The 13,934-nt window shown below is 35.3% G+C and overlaps 1 protein-coding gene across 2 annotated transcripts; it reads right to left on the bottom strand.

Annotated features, from left to right (window-relative positions):
- Positions 1-1,963: 1,963 nt before the first annotated feature.
- Positions 1,964-7,982, bottom strand: LOC122415004 (uncharacterized). Of its 2 annotated transcripts, none has more exons than XM_043426753.1 (2): positions 7,793-7,982; positions 1,964-4,375 (listed from the first exon to the last, which is right to left on the bottom strand). In XM_043426753.1, exon 2 carries the CDS (start codon positions 4,294-4,296, stop codon positions 2,410-2,412), a length of 1,887 nt encoding a protein of 628 aa, XP_043282688.1. In that variant the 5' UTR covers positions 4,297-4,375; positions 7,793-7,982; the 3' UTR covers positions 1,964-2,409. The 2 variants fall into 2 exon arrangements, with proteins under 2 accessions (XP_043282688.1, XP_043282689.1); XM_043426754.1 differs by lacking the exon at positions 7,793-7,982 and adding an exon at positions 4,537-5,782.
- Between the last annotated feature and the right edge of the window lie 5,952 nt (positions 7,983-13,934).

Consider the following 13,934-nt stretch of genomic DNA (forward strand, 5'->3'; position numbering starts at 1 on the left):
TCTGATTACAGAATCTTTTATCTCCAGTGCTAATGAAATGTGGAAGCGGTCTGTTGCTGTTCCTTTTCATTTTTGGTTTTGAAGATTGTCGCAATGGTCCAAGCGTACAGGTTCCTAAAGTGTCAGAACTTGTTACGGACCAGCAAATCTGAGATAAAGGTATCAAAATTTGATCCTCAATCAGAATATAAACCACAAGCCCTATAAACTCGTTCAGTTTAATAGTATAAGATGAAGATGAAATTGCAATAAAAATTTTTTTTTATTACAGTGGAAGCGGTGTTTCCTGATAAAACTCTTTTGATTCAAATGGACACGGTGTGATTTTTCCATGACCTCAGTTTGGTTGGTCAACACGGTTTTACAGTCTCAAGCGTTCCATGAAAATATATGGCTCAAAGTCTTGATTGTCCAGATTTCGTGATCTCAAGTGATTGATATGGAGGTATTCCTTGAGCCAAGGGCTTCAAATGAGTGGATACTGGGAATGAGATTCTTGGGTCAGACTCGTTGGGAATATGTTAGAACTTTTCAGTTCTGGAAGGTGCGATACTACAGAGAATGAAATTTCGATTCAGGTATATTTATATGCATTTTTTTGTAGTTTTCTATCAAATTGAATGAGAAACGAAGTCATCATTATGTGATTAATTGTATTCTATTTCAGTTAATAAAAAAAATATTTCTGGATTTTCGCTGTGAGAATTCCGTCCAAACTGCTTGGTAATTTTTCGTGTTGCTCTTGCCAAGACACAACCATTGATTCAAGTGTTTCTCAAGGTAAGTCAGTATCCAAGTTTAACGCTACGAATTAGTCGATGATGGAAATTATTGCAATCATGGTTTGAAACATATATATATATATATATATATATTTACGTTTTTTGCAGTTTTCCTCGTTGTTGCTGATAAGAAGTTACGGACTTGTGGCTTGGTTCATCGTGTTTTTCAGAAACGAGTTTGCTTAATGTATTTTGGTAAAAAATATGGTCCATTTTGAAATTTGCTCTGACTCGTTAATTCAGGAGTCAATGGGGTTGGAGAAGAAATTTATGAGGGCGTTGATGGAATTCTTGATAATTTAGAAAATGGCGCTGAATTTGTAACCGCATAACAGACTATTCGAAAGTGTTGATGATTTTTAATCGAACAAAGTAAAATTTAAGTTGGAAATAAAATATGCGCGCGCATGTTTGTTTGGCTGTATAGTACTTAAAACAACTTTAATGTATAATAAAATGATTTTTCAAAAAAACTAATTCTGCGTAAGTTGGATTTTCAATATCGCGTTATCTGGAATTTTTATTAGCCGTAATTTGATATATTTTTCTCTTTCAATGAGGCAGGGAATTTTTTAAAAAATTTCCAAGGTAGGGAAACTAAAAATCTATTTTATTAATTAAAAATTTTTCCGAATACACTGATAGGTCAAGAGACTCGGTAGAGTCTCGGGACAAATACATTGACAGCCCTGTCGTCTGCTGGCCCGAGGCTCTCGCCGAGACTATACTTTCTCTGAATAAAACGATTCGCGGTGGTGGGGGTAAAATTGGCATGTGATTTTCTTTAATTGCGAAGCCTATGAGTTATGTACGACTTTGTAAATTGAACTTTCAGCTAATTGAGAAATTCTCTATCGAATGAGCCCAAAATCAGCATTATTGGTGGCGTAATTGCTGAGAAAAAACTTTGCACGGGCTCAAGATTATGCAAAAGTTACGAACACATTCAAAAATTTATGTGTCTGTATATTATAGTATAACACCATCAAAGGCACTTTGATGCTATCGAGTTTCTGATTGGTTGGATCTGACGACATCCATTTTTAGACGTTGTGATTGGTTGTTGAAATTAGTTGTTGATGATTGGAAATCTGACGTCAACTTCATAACGTAGCACACGACGCAGCACAGCTGGTAACAGCAGTCATAAATTCGATCGATATACATTGTTATGCCACGGGTTTATCTTCGGAATAAAAATTCACTCGATTGTTTTTTTTTTATTAAAACTTAAATTTATTACTGTTCTTCACTGATTCATAAAACATTCACAAGTTTTTCGTTCTGAACTTCGGCTATTGTCGGTTACGTCTCTCGAGATCGTACCAAGTCGAAGGAGTGTTTTAAAACTGAACTTCGCACGCTTAAAAAAATCTACCTTCGTGCTATTATGTATACTTCGCGCGGGGGTAACGTGCGTTGATCGAGCGTAGTACGGTCGGCCTCTCACGGTCACTTTTGCTGAGACAGCTACAAAACCGTGTGAACGCTTCCTAAGCTAATTCTTATCAAATAAAACGGATGTTAGTGAAATCCAAATACCTCCGGCATAACACCTCCACCCATAGATGAGAAATCCCACTTACAATTTTATAATAAGGGATTTCTCTTTTAATTTCTAGTTGTCTTAATTATGATCGCAAAATTCTGAAATGCGCAAATTGGAATGTCTTAAATTTCCCCTTGTTGTTTGAGAAGAATGTTTAATTTTGACAGGTCTATTTGGCAACGTTTCTAGACTTGATACTGAGTTGACTTCTGGTATTGATTCCATAAAAATGTCATTTCGAAAAGCATTACGTTCAGTCTGTTGATCCAAGAAGTAATTTGACAATGAAGTACACAGATTGGATACCTTGTTTAATAGACATTTCAAGATTTTTACGATTCTTAACTTAAAAGTTAGATAAATTATTAGTACCGTAGCCACCCCATATAAGATGTACCAAAACCATGTTATTAAATTTTCTTGAAAAGATTTAGTTCTTTGATGACTTCCAATTTCGTCTATTTCTTTGCTAAGGTCACTCAATTTAGTTCCGTATTTGGTGAGGTCACCTGTTTTCACATCTGGTGTTTCAATTGTATGAATTCTAACAAGACTAAGGTTAAAAAATGATTTCTCTAATACTTGGAAGTGATCGCTAAAATTATAAGTGATGAGGGGAGTAAATGCCTTATTTTGCTCGTATTCCTTTTCGATGTGTGAATTTAGTATAGCATCATTGGTTACTGCACTGCATCCTGGTTCTATCCAAAGAATTTTAGTGCCGTTTATCATTTTTTCTTCTACGTTCTCTTTACACATTATGCGAATGGATTCCGGTTTTGGTGCAGTGTATAGCCATTTATTATTACTCTTAAATTGAACCCACATCGTGTGAGTTACGTGGACTATTTTAATAGTACAGTCGTTTTTGTTCAACTTTAGAGGTTCGTTTACTATTTTACTCAGACAAGTGTCGTGTGCTTTCATATAATATTTCGGGTTTATCCTTTTGCAAAAATATCGAAATTGGTGCACCTTACAGGTGTCTAAAAAACGTTCGTCGCTCGGGGTGTACAATAATTTTTCATCATTAGTAATAATATAATCGTGTGGATTCGAGATGTATGCAATTAAGTTGTTTCCAATCAATTTCGGAGCTGGAATCACTCTGAATGCTTTGTAATTTTCGACTTCAAGAATTGGTATTTTTGTAACATACACAAAACGGTATCCTATGACACTAATAGCCACATCACTGACTTCCAAATATTCGAAATAGTTGCCATCATGAACGGGGATGGGCATCTGATCGCTTCCCTTTTCCTCTTTTATTAATTTAATAGCACTCATTAATAATTCCGGCGATAATAGTTGAGGGTTTGTCTGACCAGTTTTTGCAAACATGATTGATTCTATTAAAATCCTCACATTTCTATCTAGTCCTATCAATGCTAATTCAATTTCCAAACACATTTCTGTTAACAAAGAATCCTTTGCTAATACCTCGTCTCTTTTTATCAATTCATTTAATTCATTACCAAGATTCTGGAAATTTAGATTGATTTTATTGAATGTATCATTGTATTTACGAAAAAGCCCTTCACTTTTTTGAAGAAAGAGTTGAATTATGTGAGTCTGATTTCTGAATAATTCCCCGATTCGTTTGTTATCATTATGGACTGCATCTATTTCTTTGTTATAATACTCCGCGTCATCTGCACTCATAGTTCCGAATAAAATTTTGCTTATTTTTCCCACAAAGTCAAACAAACCACGTTTATTTCGATAAAGGGTTGGTACGCCGATGGTTGAAAACAGTGTGTACTTATCGTTACGGATGATGTTTAATTGTTCACGTAGCCGTTGAATCAATCTCTTTTCTGTGCAATTTTGAGAACACAGATTTTCCACGAAATTCAATCCTTTAGTGATTTCGCTCTCCTCCCAAGTGAGTTCGTCCAAATTATAGTATGAAATCACGTTGTAGGTCTCATGAAAGAATCTTGTATTTCCCAAATATTCCATGTGCAAATTCGGTAACGTCAAAAATTCTGTTTCCTCATAATTTCTGGCATCGGTCCTCAATATTTCAATCAGTATGGTTCTGAAACAAATTCACATTAGCATATTTCATTCTATTTGCATGAACAATTACTTCTTTTCTGTTTTTACGGATTTTGTAATTAACATCTGAAACTTTTTCAACTATTTCGTAGGGTCCCTCGAATGGAACATTCAACGCATTCGTCTTGTCGTTTGCCGTACTTTCTTTTCTCAACCAGATTAAATCTCCAGGATGAAAATCCTGTGGATTGATCATTCGATCGTATCGTTCTTTTGTTCGTCTTTTACTATCGGTGATTATTCGTTTGCTCTCTTCCAGCGTTGTAGAGATTTTCGTTTGTAGGTTCTCCAAATATTCAGGATACGTTGTGTTAACTCTCATGAGTGACGAGATATTCCGTGGATCAATACCGAAAGATAACTTATACGGCGTGAAACCCGTACTCTCGTGTTTTGATGTGTTATAATACAAATTCGCCAAATGAATTCGTTCGTCCCAATCATCAGCGTTTTTGTTTGTAAAATGGCGAAGATAATCTTTCAATACTTGATGACTTCTCTCCAAGCTACCATTGCTTTCTGGATGAAAGCTGGTCGTCGTGATGTGCTTAATCCCTAACATTTTTGTAAAATTCTTCATTAAGTCGCTGGTAAAATTCGTTCCTCTGTCTGTCAGGATTGTTCGTGGTGGTCCAAAGTATCTGACATATCCTTTCAGGAATGCTTCAATAACCGAATGAGCTGTAATATCTTTCAATGCAAGTGCAACGAAATATTTTGTCAAATAATCTTGTATAGTCAAAACATATTTATTCCGACGAGCGGTTAATGGTAAGGGTCCGCAGATATCCATAGCGATCTTGTCGTTGAACTTTTGCGGTGTATCCGTGATTACCATAGGCATTTTAGTCGGATGTCGATTGGCTTTATTTCTCTGACAAATCACACAATTTTTCACAAATTTTTCTACATCTCTTCTCAAAGTTTTCCAAAAGAAATTTTGTGATATCCGATAATATGTTTTCTTGACTCCGCCATGGCCTCCTATTGGACTGTTATGGTTTTCTTTGAGTATTTTCTGGATATCCTCTACTCGAGGGATCATTCGTTCTTTGTCGTGAAGATACACGACACATTCTCCAGGATTGAAGATTTCTCGCCATTGCTTTTCAATTTCTTTTCTCGAAAGACTCGTCAACCGGATACAACTCTCATGATCAACATGAATTTCTTCCCATTCTTCGGCAACTGCAACGTAGCACAATTCTCTGATCTGCCTCAACAGTTCATCGCTTGTCATTCTTCGATTTATACCAATTACCACATGAAATTCTCGGTCGCCCTCCTCGGAGTAGACTTCAAAATTCTGTGCATCCTCGTCCTCATCGTCTTTCCTGATAAACGAAACATCTATACTACCCTCGGGTATTGGAGAGTTCGTCAAGAATATTTTCTTCCCTAGTTTTATCATTGGCTGTTCGATTTCTTCCAATTCCTCGAATGGGTGTTCTTCGTGTGGATCATCTTGGTGCGCGGCATTTTCGTAACGATGATCTTCCGTCGGTGTTTCTTCTACTTGCTGTTCTGATTCCTCTTCGTTTTCGTTGGGGTAACACATCCTTTTCCGACACGATTCTGGCTCGTTCCTTCGTTTTCTTTTTCTAGTCTCCTCTTCTGGTACTGGCTCTTCGTGATCTTCTTCTTCTATTAAATCATCTGCGTTCAAGCGACGATAGACTAGAACGGGATTTCTGGATAATGCATCAGCATTTGTATTTAGTGAGCCTTTCTTGTAATCGATCCTGTATTCGTAATCCTGTAAAGCGATTCGCCATCTTGCAAGTCGTGAATGAGGATCTTTATGATTCATTAACCAAGTTAATGAGCGATGGTCGGTGATAATATTAAATTTTCGGCCGTAAAGATATGGTCGAAAATGTTTGACACACCACACGATTGCTAGGAGTTCTTTTTCTGTCGTTGAATAATTTCGTTCCGCTCTATTCAGAACACGACTGGTATAAGCAATAGGATGTTCCTTACCATTCTTTTCCTGAGACAAAATTCCTCCCAAAGCAATATCCGAAGCATCTGTAGTTAACGTAAAATTCCGCGAAAAGTCAGGATATGCCAAAATCGGTTCTTCACATAATTCCCTTTTTAAAGTGACAAAAGATTTTTCCTGTTCCATACCCCATTGAAATTTGACATCTTTCTGCAGTAGTTGCGTTAATGGTTTCGTTTTTTTGCTGTAATCTTTAATAAACTTTCGGTAGTAACCTGTAAGTCCTAGGAATTGACGGACATTCTTAACATTCTTTGGCTGTGGGAATTCTAAAACGCTCTTGCATTTTTCAGGGTTTGGCTTTACTCCTTCTTCGGTAATGATATGGCCTAAATATTGCAATTCAGGCTGCAAATACTCGCACTTGTCGGGTTGAAGTTTTAAATTCGTTTCTCGCATTCTTTCAAAAAATATGCGCAATTTTTCATTGTGTTCTTCCAAAGTTTTTCCGTAGATAACGATATCATCCAAGTAGACGAAGCAAATTCTACCAATCAATCCTCTCAGGGCGTTGTCAATCATTCTCTGAAACGTTGCAGGAGCATTTGTCAAGCCGAAAGGCATTCTCAAATATTCAAAATGACCATGAGGTGTGCTAAATGCAGTCTTTTTCCTATCTTGTTCTTTCATTGGAATTTGATGGAACCCGTTAGCCAAATCGAATGCTGAAAAATATCGGGCGTTACCCAACTGATCCAGTATTTCTTCGATATTTGGTAACGGATAAGCATCCTGTAAAGTTTTTTCGTTGACTCTTCTAAAGTCTACAACTACTCTCCATTTTTGCTTTCCGGACGCGTCTATTTTTTTTGGAACTACCCATAATGGTGAGTTGTATGGTGAATTCGATTCTTGAATAATTCCCTTTTCTTTCATTTCTTCTACTTGTCTCAAGATTTCTTCATGTTGAGCCGGCGGATGCCGATATTGTTTAACATTCACCGGAATGTTATCGCTAGTTTCTATTGCATGTTCAGCTAAATTTGTGCACGGTAGCGGGTCACCCGGTAAGTAAAAGACGTCTTGAAATGCGTCAATGATCTCCCAAATATTATCGCGACCTTTTTCATTCAAAATGTGTTGGATTCGAGTATTTTCTCTTAATAATTGGCTTCGAGACGGAGAATAATTATTTGGAGATGAGTTGTTCAGTTTAAAAAGCTTCGATTCCGAGCGCATTCTATTGAAAATTATTGTACGTTCTTTCATACAGATAATTGCATCTTCTTGTGTTAAAAAAGGTTGACCAGCGATTCCATCTTCTTCAAGGGGGAAATCGTTCGGGACTACTAAGAATATGTGATCAACATTGCCGATCGAAATTTTGCATTCTTGATTACAAATTACGGGAGTGTTATTTATTCCTGTAATTGAAGCAAGAGTTTTCCTTACCGGTAGTCCGGATGTGCTTTCCTTTTTTATTACGTTCACTGCTGCTCCTGTGTCTGCCAGGAAGGAGTGTTCTCGGGTTCCATAGGCGCTGTGTATTCCGAGGACGAAGGCTGCTCCAGGATTCTCCCGTTTTCTTGACATTTGGTGAATGCGATGCGATTCGATGGGACGCTCGGTGCTTGACGCGAGGGAAAATTTTGCGTTGACACGTTGTTTCTCCTGGGACAGTCCTTAATAAAATGACCGATATTACCACATCCATGGCACGGAAATCTTCGAGTCGGTTCTGATGGAGCGTTTTGATTTTTTTTTTCAAAATTTTGAGGATTGTTAAATTTCTTTGAATTTCCTGAATTATCATTGCCAGTTTTTTTAAACAATATCCTGGACATTTCTTCTTCCTTTTCGGTCTCCAGAGCAAGATTTTGTGCCTCTTTTATCGTTGCTGGTTTCCCTGCTTTGACAAACAATTTAATGTTCGGCCGAAGTCCTCGAATAAATTGTACCAGCCCTTGTTTTTCTTCATTTTGGAGTATAACATGTCGATGGTTAAGATCCAAGCTTTGATCATTCGTCACTGCCCGTTTCACATTTAAATGATGTTCTGTGAATTTTTTACTGTACGAGTTCACATTGTCGTTGTTCTGTTGACACTGACTTCTTTCCAGCAGAGTTATCTCGTATGACTTGCTCTCCCCAAAATTAGTACGAAGTACTTGAAATAAATCTTCCGCCGTTCGAATATCGTGACCGTCGATTGCTTTTCGTGCACCTTTAATAATTTTTTTTGAAATTACCAACCGGACAAACATTTTTTTTTGAATTTCTGGAGTTTCTTCCAGAAGTGACTTCACTTCGAAAATAAATGTTTCCACTGAGATATTGTTTCCTTCGAATTCTGTTATAAATTCTAAACTTTCTTTGAGTTGTTTGACAGTCGACACTGACCGATTTATTTCTGGTGCCTGGCCCTCATTAGGCTCTCCATTTGATTCTGCTTCGCTACTGCCGCTTAATTCTTCTATTTTTATGTTTAAATTTTCGATTTCATTCCTCATTGCCGTTAAGGCAGCATTAAATTCGGCTATTTCTTCGGCCATTTTTATCCCTTTTATTATTATTATTATTATTATTATTATTATTTTCGTGTGACGTTTATTGTGTGATCACGAGAGAAAAATATAAAAAATTTAAAAAACACAAAAAGGTTTCCACTTACAATAGCATTGCTATTCCCTTCATTTTTCTCAAGTCGGTGTCTTCGAACACTGGTTTGAATAATCCTTTTAAGCTGCCACCAATTTTTATGTTATGCCACGGGTTTATCTTCGGAATAAAAATTCACTCGATTGTTTTTTTTTTATTAAAACTTAAATTTATTACTGTTCTTCACTGATTCATAAAACATTCACAAGTTTTTCGTTCTGAACTTCGGCTATTGTCGGTTACGTCTCTCGAGATCGTACCAAGTCGAAGGAGTGTTTTAAAACTGAACTTCGCACGCTTAAAAAAATCTACCTTCGTGCTATTATGTATACTTCGCGCGGGGGTAACGTGCGTTGATCGAGCGTAGTACGGTCGGCCTCTCACGGTCACTTTTGCTGAGACAGCTACAAAACCGTGTGAACGCTTCCTAAGCTAATTCTTATCAAATAAAACGGATGTTAGTGAAATCCAAATACCTCCGGCATAACAACATATATATATACAAACCGTGTGTCAGTTTGATCGCATGAACAGAGTTTCGACATTACGAAGTGCGTGCGGGATAAATAAAAAAATAATTTTCGTCATCTAAAGGAGTGCATATAACTATTTATTTTGTTAAAATTTATGATATATTAAATCGGTATCAAAGCGGCCGCGTAAATGTAGTCTGTGATGTGTGTGTGAAAAAGAATATAAAAAATGCGCGATGCATATGTCAATGAAACTTTTCAAGATTTCATTATTTCGTTCGATTGGAAATAAGTGTTGACTGAAATAATCCTTCAATTAAACCAGATTACAAAATATTGTCCAGTGCGAATATATCGTCACTGGCGTGATTATATATCATGTGTAAATAGGTTATACATACGAATAAATAGAACAAAAACACACGGAACTGTTAGAATGATATTAGAAACTTTACTTGAATAAATGTTTTCTAATTTATTTCTTGTGTCAACATTATATATAAACATTCCCATATTTTGCTTGATATTCAGCTTGGCTCTGCCCTCTCCGATCCTTGTTTTCACCCCATCAGTTTGCAGAGGATCGATACATATTATTAATTCGTTCCCTAATATGTGTCCTATGATTTTCTACTCTTTCTTCATGATGATAGTGGTAACATGATTCGAGAGGTTTCTAACCATAATCTTGAATTGCACATTTTGTAAATCAGATTTTCAAAAAAATTTCTGGTCTTGGTATACTGGGTAGTTATTCTTTTCCCATTAGGTCTGTCGAGTGATAAATTTGGAAACTAACCACAAATATGGAATTATTATAAAAAAAATTCATTCCGATAAGTCTACAGTTGCTCAGTTTTGGATGTGATCAAATATAATGCCTACCAACATCCCCAGAAACTTACAGAATTTCTGAATGCAATGTGCGCTATGTCATTTTAATGGGACATCATGACTTTTGACAACTTTTCATTATAATGCTGTAGATTCGGATCATTGAAATACAGCGAAAATCTGCAAACTATACAATTTATATACTGTGCCATTCATTTTACATTTTGATTCTAACCGTAACATATATTTGAAGTAAAAAATTAATTATAAAAGTCTTCAGTTGCTCATTTATGGATAGATTTGAAATTGCTGTCTTCGAAGCTCATTGCGCAGATACATTGAACCGCAGCAGATACCTGCGAACTCTGAAATTTCTGTGGATAGATATATATGCTACGGATCATCCCTTATCTTTGATTATGGTAATATGTAATGGAACTTGGTTCAGCAAGTTTTAAGGTGTTTCTTTTCAAATAGTATTGAAAATGTATTACTGTGGTATGAAGCGAAAACCTTCAAACTTTCATATTTTTGTGGCGCAGCATGTGTGCCAATACTGCGGTATGGAGCGAATACCTGCAAACTTTCATATGTTTGTGTCACAGCATGTGTGCCCATCATTTAAATTTTTTACTCCAACCGTAACATATAATCTCAAAAATTCATCCCAAAAGTCTTCAGCTTTACTAATTAACTTAATTTTCCTTTTTCTAAATTCTATGCTGAATTTCTGAATTTCTAAATTTATTTCTAAATTATCCTGAAATTAAATTGTTTACCTCCACAACCAATGCAGGTACCTTAAACGTCTTTGAATTCCGTTGCTCTGTTGAATTAAGTACGCTCAGTTTTTTTTGCTTCTTTGAGTTCTAACATAATAAATGTTTCCAGGTGCCTTTTTTCGGCAACTATCAAACTGTAGATAATTGGATCGCAGCGGCCACTTGCAAACTTTGGAAATATATTTCGTCGGGGGTACGTTTTGGAAGACACGAAAATGTCTAGATTCAGAATGCAAAAGCGACATTTAAAAATGGCCAATTCTGTTGGATTTGTTGAGTCTTGAATTTGATCTATCTTTCCTCTTTTCCTTTCTTTTTTCTAACGTTATAAGCTGAAAATCACATCTCGGGCCGCAACACGCATTGCTCCATGCTCTTGAGTTCCCAATGGACAAAACATATTAGAAGACAAGGAGAAAAATCACCAAAGTCCAAGAACAAACCTCTATCGAAATAGTTCCAATACAATTTTGACGAAAAATAGGTCTATTTTCGTGGAAACCAAAGTTACAAGCCGAAAAACATATCTCGGCCTCCAACCTGCTTTCCACCGTGCTCTTGAGTTCCTAATTGACAAAACATATTAGAGTAAAAGGAAAAAGATTGCCAAAGTCCAAGAACAGACCTGTGAAGAAATATTTGCAGTACATTTTTGACGAAAAATAGGTCTTTTTTTTGTGGAAACTAACGATATAAGCCGAAAATCATATCGCAGCCTCCAACCCGCTTTCGACCGTGCTCTTTGATTCCTAATTGATAAAACACATTAGAGCACATGGAAAAAAATCCTCAAAGTCCAAGGATAGACCTGTGACGAAATATTTTCAGTACTATTTTGACGAAAAATAGGTCTTTTTTCGTGAAAACCAACGTTATAAGCCGAAAATCATAAATAATTCGTAGAAATTTAAACTAAAATCCTATAGTCAACTGAACATAAATAAGGAACTTTATAGAAAAAATACGTGATATCAAACCATAAACTTCCCCTAGGAAAAAAAAGGTTGGGACAAGTACATTGATGGTCCCTCGTTTGCTAATAAATCCATCCATAAAAAAACTTTAAAAAAAATTTTCTTTAAAAATTGTCAAAAAAATTATTTTATAAAAAAAAAATACAGTACAATTCGAAAAAAAATTCACAAATCTAGAAAAAACATTATGTTAAAAAAAAAAATATTCTGTATCTATTTTTTAAAGTTCAAAAAAATCAAATAACAAGTAAAAAATAAAAAACCGAAAAATCGCGTTTGAAATCATTATGCAAACCGATGCCTCATCCTTCTTATTTGATTCGAACAGCTAAATCAATTGAAAAAAATTCCATCTAATTTACGTGCAGCATTAAAATTTATTATATCAATTCGAGGCCAAGTATTTTCTAATGAATTGAAAAAAGTTACCACTTGAGTTACGTACAGCACTAAAATTTATGATATCAATCAGTGGACAAGTATTTTATTAGTAACTCCAAATGTTGACATTATTAAAATGTTCTAAGAAGCTTTTAAATCCAAAAAAAATCACATGAAAGCTAGTCATTCGTTACTCTATGGTGGCAAAGACTTGTAAGAAAATCGATTTTTCTCAGACTTTCAGGATCCTTTGGTATTATTCACAAAATTCAACGTCGATTGGATCGATACAAATTATGTTTAAATATGTGTTAAAAGTACTTGTCCGGCCCATCACTATTCATTCAATAAAAAATCAATCATAAAAAAATAAAATTGTACGGCAGAATCTGGTTAAAAATTTGTTGAAATGCGATTCATTATTAGTTTAATGCTTTTAATAATAGTAGAGGTTAGTTCTTAGTCCGTATGGAATTCGTTCGCTGGAAGAATAAGTAGGAAGTAAGAATTGACATCATTGAATATAAACTGAAGAGTTATTTTGGAAGCATGAACATATATATTATGTACAATTTGTTTCATTTATCGATGCAGAATAAAATCCCTTGTATATTGCGGAATAATTTGTTTCCGTTTTTTATTAAATTAGTGCAACTAAGTAAAAATTACGTAAAGATAATTCTCTCAATTCCCTCTGCATGAATACTTGTGACTTGTGAACCATCAGTTCTAGACAAGCCCTGATTTTTATTTGGATAAACAATTTAAACGGAAAGTGATGGGCCGGACAAGTACTTTTAACACATATTTAAACATAATTTGTATCGATCCAATCGACGTTGAATTTTGTGAATAATACCAAAGGATCCTGAAAGTCTGAAAAGAATCGATTTTCTTATAAGTCTCTGCCACCATAGAGCAAGAAATGATTAGCTTGCATGTGATATTTTTGGATTTAAAAGCTTCTTAGAACAATTCCATAATGTTGAACTTTGGAGTTACTAATAAAATACTTGTCCACCGATTGATATCACAAATTTTAGTGCTGCATGTAATTCAAGTGGTAACTTTATTCAATTCATTAGAAAATACTTGCCCTCGAATTGATATGATAAATTTTAATGCTGCACGTAAATTAGATGAAATTTTTTCAATTGATTTAGCTGTTTGAATCAAATAAGAAGAAAGAGGCATCGGTTTCTAAGTTTTTTTTATGGATGGAATTATTAGCAAACACGACACCGTCAATGTACTTGTCCCAACCTTTTTTCCCCTAGGGGAAGTTTATGGTTTGATATCACGTCTTTTTTCTCGAAAGTTCCTTATTTATGTTTTGACGACTATATAATTTTAATTTTAATTTCTATGAATTATTTACGATTTAATGCTTATAACATTGGTTTCCACGAAAAAAGACCTATTTTTCGTCAAAATTGTACTGGAAATATTTCGTCACAGGTCTATCCTTGGACTTTGGCGATTTTTTTCCTTG

The sequence above is a fragment of the Venturia canescens genome, chromosome 8, assembly GCF_019457755.1.
Source record: "Venturia canescens isolate UGA chromosome 8, ASM1945775v1, whole genome shotgun sequence".
In the NCBI taxonomy this organism is placed as follows: domain Eukaryota; kingdom Metazoa; phylum Arthropoda; class Insecta; order Hymenoptera; family Ichneumonidae; genus Venturia; species Venturia canescens.